The following is an 8,781-nucleotide window of genomic DNA, read 5'->3' as shown; positions in this document are numbered from 1 at the left end:
GACATTAGGTCCTCATTTTCCCCCTCCCTCCCGGCTCCCCCCTCCCTCACAACTTGCCTTGATTTTAAACGGCACAGTATGCCCCTGTGCTGTGCTTCCTTTGTCTGCAGGTTCTGCGTGAGTACAATTCAGAGTCTGGGATTCCCATTCTTCTCAGTGCCATCCCTAACTCATTATGAGCCTCACAGTGGCACGCCTTTGTGTAGTCAACAAAACACACGTAAGCATCCTTCTGGGAGTCTCCGTTTTCAGCCAAGATTCATCTGCCATTAGCAGTGGCATCCCTTCTTCCAAGTCCTTTCCTGACTCTGGCTTGAATTTCTGGCAGTTCCCTGTGGATATACTGCTGCAAATATATTGAATTATCTTCAGAAAGACTTCCCTAGCATGTGATATGAATGATATTGGGAGGTAAGGTCTCTATTCTGTTGGATCACTTTTCTTTGGAATGGGTACAAATATGACTTCCTTCCAATTGGTTGTCCAAAGTTCTTGACAGAATTGAGTAAGCACTTCTAGCATTGTATTGTTTGTTGAAACATTTCAACTGGTATTGACGTCGGTTCCTGCAGCTTGGTTTTCCACCTGTGTTTTCAATGTAGCTTGGCCTTCTTTCTCCTTTGACTCTTAATCACATGCTACCTCATGAAATGGTTGAAGGTCAACGAATTTCTGGGGGCGCAGTAACTCTGTGTCTTTCTCCCAGCCTCTTTAGATGCTTCCCGAACCATCCAACATTTTTCCCAAAGAATCTTTCAGTATTTCAACTTGAGGCTTGAATTTTTTCATCTCTTCTTTCAGCTTGAGGAATGCCAAGTGCACACTTCCTTTTTGGTTGTCTAACTGCAGGTCTGCAGTGCACTGGATTATTTCATATGGCCGTTCTAGCCATCGTCTTCAAAACTCCCATCAGATGGCTTTTCTTTCCTGCTGGGTTTGGTAAGAGAAGGTGGGGGAAGATACTGGTAGGAAGGGCTGTATGATTCATGTGTGAATGATTGCTATCAGGGTTAGTTGTGATTGTAAGAACGCGGTGCTCTCACATGGGGATTGGTCAATGGGGCCATCTTGCCGAGTGTTAAATGAGCCATCTCAGTAGCAGAAGTAGAGAGTTAAGTGTGAAGAACCAGGGGTGGAGTGTACCTGTTGCATCCCAAGATTCCTGCACATTGAATCTCCTGATCCAGGGACAGAGAGCTAGAATAACATGGAGGCAACAGAGGTGCGGCTGTAGCAGAAACTAGAGTCCCTTTGGGCATTTGTTAGTAGTGCTAAAAGCTGTGTAGCATTGCCTCAGGAAGGGGAGAGGCCAGCTGGAGGGGTTGAGGACCAGAGAGAGGTCTGGCTGGGAGAATGCCTGGGAAAGAGGCCTGAGCATTGCTGGCTCTGAGACCTTCTCTACTAAAACCCACCATCCTTAGCATGGTCTGTGAGTTTTGTGTGGCCGTGGCAATGAATCATCAAGCTCAGTTGAGAAGCAGAGGGTGTTGTGGGAGGGATGGTTGGTGTCAGGATTGGTGAGGAAGGTTGGAGGGTAGGGGCCAGTCTCACCTCAGCCTCATAGGAATCAGCTTTGGGCGGCTGATGAAGATCCTCTCTCCCCCTTGTGAAGTCAGAAGAGGTCAGATGCTACCCCATGCCCCCTTTCACAAGGTCTCTGCTGCACATTTTACTTTAATCCTTTCCTTCATCTTTAAAAAAAAATCATTTTATTGGGGGCTCTGACAGCTCTTATCCCAATCCATGCATCCATTGTGTCAAGCACATTGTACATCTGCTGCCAGCATCCTTCTCAAGACATTTTCTCTCTGCTGGAGCACTTCATCTTCTTAAGCCACCATCTGAAACCTTCCGTTCTGTTTGTGGGGCCTTGGTGGTGTGATGGTTATGCACTGGGCTGTGACCTGAAAGGTTAGCGGTTTGAAACCACCAGCAGCTCTGCGGGAGAAAGACAAGGCTTTCTACACTGGTGAACAGTTACAATCTCAGAAACGTATCCTGTCCTTTCCGGATGCTAGGAGTCAGTATGGACTCGATGGCAGTAAATTTGTTTTTCCGCTTCTGCTTTTACATCCTCATTTCTTCCGTTTGCGTTACCTCCTCTATCTTCAAGAGTAGGTCTCAGAGTCTCTCATGTGGTCTTCACACACACCCTCCACCCCCTTTCCTGTCTCTTTAATGACCTCTTGCTTTTTCATGTGTCCTGCCCTCAATGTTTCCCCCCACTTTAGCCTATCTTCAGTCATTAGTGTCCAATGCAGCACATTTATGCTTGAGATAGTTTCTAAATTCAGGTGGTATATCTTCAAGGTCCTACGTTGGCTCTTGTGGACTGGTTTACACTTTCTTCCGCTTCCACTTGAGCCCACGTACGAGCAATCAAGGTCTCTTCGGCAGCCGAGCCCCGGCCTTGTGTTGACAGATCGCATTGAGCTTCTCTCTGCAGATGGAGGCCATTTGAACCCTGTGCATTCCAACTTGTGAGAGCCATGTGTATAGCTACTGTTTGTGTTGTTTGAGAAAGGAACGAGGGGCTTAAAGTTTGGGGAAATGTCCACAATCTTTCGTTCTAGTTCCCCACAAACTTTTTCACGCTTCCTCGCCTTTGCAATGCACACGTCATTGGTCTTGCAAAATTCTATCGTGTGATTTCCTGCATCATATTTGAGGGTTCCCCAACCTGAGAAGCCCGTCTTCTGGCACCGTGTCAGACAATGTTCCATTGCTATTCATAAGATGTTCACTGGTTCGTTTCTTTAGAAGCACCTTTCCAAGTCCTCCTTCCTAGTCAGTCTTGGTCCGGAAGCTCTGCTGAAACTTGTCTACCATAGGTGACCCTGCTGGTGGGGGCTAGGCGGCGTGCAGTGGACAGGATTCCTTGGAGTGGCATCCTGCTGTGTATAAAGTGAGCCTTCTGAGAAGCAAGAGGAGGGATCTCAGTACTAGCAAGAGCCAGGAGTGGAGCATGTCCTCTGGCCCCAGGATCTGGCTGACCCCTGCCTGACCTTCAGCTTTGGGACTAAACAGCACCTGTCCTCAAACTCCTGGGGAACACTGCAGCTGTTCAAAGAACCCAGAAATGCGAGGGAACAGACCCAAGGGAGCAGCTAGGGGGAAATGGAGCAGGCTAGCTTCTTGCAAGAGCTGGACTTTGGGGAATTCTTCAATTTCCAACTCCTCGGGACTAATTTGGTATTTATTTATTTAGGTATTTATTTTTACAAAAGAAATTATGACCACAAGTTCATTGCCGCCCACATTACTCATCCATTATTTCAAGAGGCTGTTTTCAATTTGATTCCATATGGATAGTTCTTAAAAGAACATCATAATTAAGCGAATTTATTGTTTGGTGTCAAGGTTACTCCAGGTGGTATTTTTGGTTTAAGGTTTAAAAATTATCTCAGGGGAATAATCTTAGGAGTTCAGCCACCCTCCATAACTCCAGGAAATCTACCATTCGGGATATCATTTTTTAATACTTTAAAACAGTCATTAGGGTGGGATATTATTTTTAATACTTAAAACAGTCATTAGGGTAGTGAACTGCTTGTTGAATTATCTGTGTCCCACCACTGGTTGTATCCTTAAATAGAGTTCAGAGACTGCTGAAGATGAACTCATAATTGAGAATTCAAGAACAGATGAGGGAAGAATCTACCATTAATGAGAGATCACAGCATAATAGCTGAAGGACTTCAGATAGTTTATCATAAGAAGACTATAACAATGTATATTTTAAATTATACAATGTATATTTTAAATTTCTTAGAAGTAGGACAGGAATTCCCGAGACCATCCCAGGAAGAGCCACCCCATAATGAAGTAACTGGGTTAACAATGGCCTTGGGGAATGGCAGGGAAGGATGGGGGAAATGGGGCACTAACAATGAGTATGAGGAGAAAATATTCTGAGATTGATTGTGGTAATGATTGCACAAATCATATTAATATGATGGAACATTTAAATGATATATGTGAAATAAAACCATTTAAAAAATAACCAAAATAACAGCAACAGTTGTTGAGAATGAGGGGGGTTGGACCCGAAACCCATCTGTAGACAATAGGACATCCCCTCACAGAAGGGTCACAAGGAAGGGATGCGCCAACCAGGGTGCAGTATAGCAATGAAACACACAATATTCCTCTGGTTCCTTGAGGCTTCCTCACCCCTAACTATCATGACCCCAGTCCTGCCTTTCAGTTCTGGCTAGATCAGAGCATGCACACTGACACGGATAAAAGCTCACAACACACAGAATCCAGTTCAGATACACCCCTCAGAAGCAGAATTGGGAGTAGCAATACCAGGAGGGTAGGGAGAAGGTGGGGGTAGGATGGGAGGAAGGGTTAGGGTTATACCATATACCACCACCATCCTCAGGAGGATAAACAACAGAAACGTGGGTGAAGGGAGACAGCAATGGGTGTAAGATATGAAAACAATAACGATTTATAGTTTATCAAGGGGTTGTGAGGGAGGCGGGGGGAAGGAGCTGATACCAAGGGCTCCAATAGAAAGTCAATGTTTAGAAAATGATGATGGCAACACATGTACAAATATGCTTGCTACAGTTGGTGAATGGATTGTTATAAGAGCTGTAAGAGCCCCCAATAAAATGATTTTAAAAAAAATAAACAAAACCCAGCAGCAGAGCATACTTGAAATCCCTCCCTGCCAGAGGGAGTGGCAGAGGGAGCAGAGGGGAGGCCAAGGCAAGGAGACCCTGAGACAGGGCAGATGAACAGCCTTTCAACGATCACACTCTGAGGCAGAGCAGCAGGTGGGCTTCCTGGCCCTGGAGACAGGGGCCAAGGGATTGCATGGCTGCAAGGCTGAGGAACAGAGAGAGGCTTGGCTGCTGGCTGAGGAGGGGCATTGCTGGGACTAATGACCGTAGCTTTCATGTTCTGACTCCCCAGCTAACGTCCTCAATAACCCTGCATAACAGTGAGCCTTGTCTGTACATCCCGTGTGGCCATTGCAATGCATTATTGAGCCCACTAGAAAAGTAGTGTCACCGGAAGAATGGCTGCGGTCAGAAGGGGGTTTGAGAAAAGCTGGGAGGTGGAAGCATGCCTCATCCTCCCTTGTGGCAATCGGCCTGGGGTTGGTGTGGAGACAGCCGCCTCCTCTCTTGTGTAGACAGAGGGGCTCAGATGTGGCTCTACACCCTGTTTGCCGTCATCCTTACCTAGAGGTGGCCAAGTCTGTCGGCTGCTTCTCAGACCGCATCTTATTTGACAGCTTCTTTGTGGACATACGAGCCTCCATCATTTCTCTGCTCTTCCCAGTACCTTCTTAGTCTCCCTTTCCTGCCACTAAACTATTAACAGTCTTGAGATTTGTCTCTTTTTCTCCTACTCTTTTGACCTCTTCCCCTCTAACACAATAACATTTTCAATTCCTTGGTCTTTTGATCTCTTTTCATCCAAAACAATCGGTTTTTCAATGGGATAAAATTTTAAGTCTTGCTCATATTGATTGGTAGTTGTGAGACCAGGGGCACTTTGTAAACTTCTCTGAGCCCGTTTCTCCATCCATAATGGCAATGTGTCCTGTGTTAGTCTAGGGAAACTGGAGAAACAGATCCACAGAAACTCACAGATATATAAGAGAGAGTTTTATATAAAGGGTAAGTGTACATTCAGAAAGCATCCCAACCCAGTCCAGTTTAAGCCCATAAGTCCGACTTAGTCCATATGTCTGACACCAATCTACAAAGTCCTCCTCAAACCCACAAAACACCCACAAGGATGCCAAATGCAGGAGGATCACAGGCCAGTGGGTAGAAAGTCTTTGAATCCAGTGGCAGTGTAAGCATCTCAGTGCTGGCAGGGGTCTCCACACGGCTGCTCCAGCACCCAGGGCTGCATCGGAGTAGGTCCATGTGGCTTCTCTTCAGGGATGTCTTGCAGGAAGTGAGCCATGCCAGCTGAGGCACGGAACTAGCTAAGGCAGCTGCACACTGGTCTGATTATCAGAGAGCAAGAGACAGGAGAACTAGAAAGGCCAGGCTCACCGAGCTATTTATCTCTTTGCCCTTCAATTAATCCCACATGTATTTATTGGCCAGGTTGGCACAATAACCCTTAACTATCTCAGCTCCCTCACAGTATTGGTAGGATTAAATGAACTATGAATGTGTAACATGCCGAGGACAGGGCAAAGAGCAAAGGCTCAGTGCTTTTTATTTTTTAAACTATCCTTTTAAATTTCTTTTACTTTTGTTCTCTTCTCTCCCCTTAAATATAAAATAACAAACAAGATCCACTGCCAATGAGTCAGTTGTGACTCATATCGACCCTTTAGGATGGAGTAGAACTTTTCCATAGGGTTTCTGAAACTATAAATGTTTATGGTAGCAGACAGCCTCATATTTCTCCCACAGAGCAGCTGGTAGGTTTGAACCACCAACCTTGGAGGTTAGTAGTCCAATGCCTAATCCACAACACCTTCAGCACTTTGTTTAACCAGAGGTGGTTAAACAGAAGTCCAACTAAATGGAACCTTTCTTCTCCAACATTGGATGTCTGTCACCCTGTGAAAAACCAGACTGATGCAAGAAATACATGCTTAAAACATGAAAGTGCAGCACTCATCTTGCTCACATGATGATAGGGGACCAAAGGGGAAGCCGCTTTTGGTAGATAGTCTTCCGTTTTTTGATATAATAGAGTTGATGTTTACTCTTTATAATTCCAGGAATTTTGAAGAATCTGAGGATGAGTTGATCGATGTAGTGGAATCCCTAGAAAAACTTGCTCTTGCCAAGGAGGAAGAGATAGAAGAAAAAGCTTCAGGTTCTTCTGAGGATGCGGACAAGTCGGAAGAACGAGGAGAGAGAAGCACTCAGAAACATGAAGAGATAAGAGAATGTGCGGAGAGCATTCCGACTCCAGCTAATGTTCCGGAGCCATCTAATGCGATGGACTCCACTTAACACCATCCAAAATGCTGCTGTTGATGAAATCCAGGGGACATTAGCAACCACTCAGAATAGACAGCTGAGATTTTTCCCCTCAATAAATTAGCATGTGTTAACTCTCAGATCCATGACCAATGCCATCTTCTCATTTTGGTGCAGAGGTCTCACCAGTCATTCCAAGGATTTGTTCCTTTTCCTTCACTTAGACAATAGAACTAACCTTTGAGCCTGGAAACTAAGATATGTATTTTAAAAATTCTATTCAGCAATCTTTCAGATAGATGTGGCAGGTGAATGATGCCCTTTCCCCTGTGAAAAGGTGCCAGTAAGGCTGCAGGTGGAGCTGAGGTTGTTAATCAACTGAGTTTAAAATGAGACGATCCTGGATTTTCCGGGTGTCCCAGTGTCACGAGAGGGTCCTTAAAAGTGGAAGAGGGAGGCAGAAGAGCAGGAACCAGAGCGATGGCATCGTAAGAAAGGCCGAGGCTGGCACTACTGGTCCTGGAGGTGGAGGAAATCACCCATGATGTGTGTGGCCTCCAGAAACTGGAAAAGCCAAGGAAGCCAAGTCTCCTTAGGAAGTTCCAGAGAGGTACACAGCCCTACTGACCACTGGATGGTAGCCTGGTGAGAGTCCCTTTGGACTTCTGAACCCTGGCACAGCAAGGTAATAGAGTTGTGTTGCTTTCAGCCACTAAATGTGCAGTGATCTGTTTCCATGGTGATAGAAAAGGAATCTATGGTACAGAACGCATTCATTTAAATAATCTGCTACTTGATAGGACTGACGTCACTATTTCTTCCGCTCTATTGAAAACGCTATTTGGAGGCCAATGTTGACGACTAAGGCAATTGACCCAGGAGAGGAAGGAGGCACGTTGTGTGGAGGATGCAGCCTCTTCCTGCATCATGCTGGGTGCTTCACCTCCGGGGCTTGTTGGGACTGAGGTCGACTTGGAGGTCTACCTGCCGTGGGGCTGAGCAGCCTCCACGCAGAATACAGAGAGCGTGGTCAAACACTGGAGTCTGGAGGGCAGGGTCTTTGCCCAGATGATCCAAAAGAAGATTACTTTCAAAGATGACAAAAACCAAATTCCCACACCAATGCCAGTAAGTGGATTCTGACTCATAGTGACCCCGTAGGGCAAGGTGTCTAAGATTTTTAACTCTTTATGGGAGTAGAAAGCCTCATCTTTGTCCCTCAGAACAGTTCATGGTTTTGAACTGCCAGTCTTGTCGTTGGCAGCCCAAAGTGTTAACCACTCCACCACCAGAGCTAGTTTTTCAAAGCTGAAGGTTATTCTAAACTGTTCTGCTGGATTTGGGGCTGTCCTGTTTATGGCTATCCAATCTTTCTCCCAAGTGTCTTCGATTTATAATGAAAATGTCTTACTTTGAATGCCCCATTCTACTTTGAAAATTGATCATTTATTTAATCTAGAGTCCACAGGTTCACAAATTAAGAGGAATTTTGCCCCAAGATGGAATATGTAGAAAGTCTCCCTCCCTTTGATTTAGATGACTCGGAAGATGAGATTGGACTTGGAGTGGATTTAAAACTTTGGTGATGATATGATAGGGTGAATGTATTTTTTCATGATCGAAAGACTTGAATTTGGCAGAGGTGGGGGGCTATGCAAAAGGTGGAAGTATTGCATGAAACTGTGCCCCTCAAAAGTCTGTGTTGTCAATCCTAACCTCTATGCCTGTGGTTATAATCCCATTTGGGAATGGGTTGTCTTTTTTTTTTTTTTAATCATTTTATTAGGGGCTCATACAACTCTTATCACAATCCCTACATACATCAATTGTGTAAAGCACACTTGTACATTCATTGCCCTCATCATTC

The 8,781-nt window shown here is 45.2% G+C and overlaps 1 protein-coding gene across 1 annotated transcript in view; it reads left to right on the top strand.

Moving 5' to 3' along the window:
• The window catches only part of NEK5 (NIMA related kinase 5), a 75,146-nt gene extending 67,528 nt beyond the window's left edge, over nucleotides 1–7,618 (top strand). The window contains exon 22 of the mRNA XM_045287076.1: nucleotides 6,710–7,618. Coding sequence (XP_045143011.1) covers nucleotides 6,710–6,947 — 238 coding nt within the window. The 3' untranslated portion in view covers nucleotides 6,948–7,618. The remainder of the gene's footprint in view (nucleotides 1–6,709) is intronic.
• The last annotated feature ends 1,163 nt before the right edge of the window (nucleotides 7,619–8,781 follow it).

Source organism: Echinops telfairi, unplaced genomic scaffold, assembly GCF_000313985.2.
Source record: "Echinops telfairi isolate 266 unplaced genomic scaffold, ASM31398v2 ScPeMD7_11;HRSCAF=52, whole genome shotgun sequence".
In the NCBI taxonomy this organism is placed as follows: Eukaryota; Metazoa; Chordata; class Mammalia; order Afrosoricida; family Tenrecidae; genus Echinops; species Echinops telfairi.
This window is presented reverse-complemented; position numbering and strand designations above follow the sequence as displayed.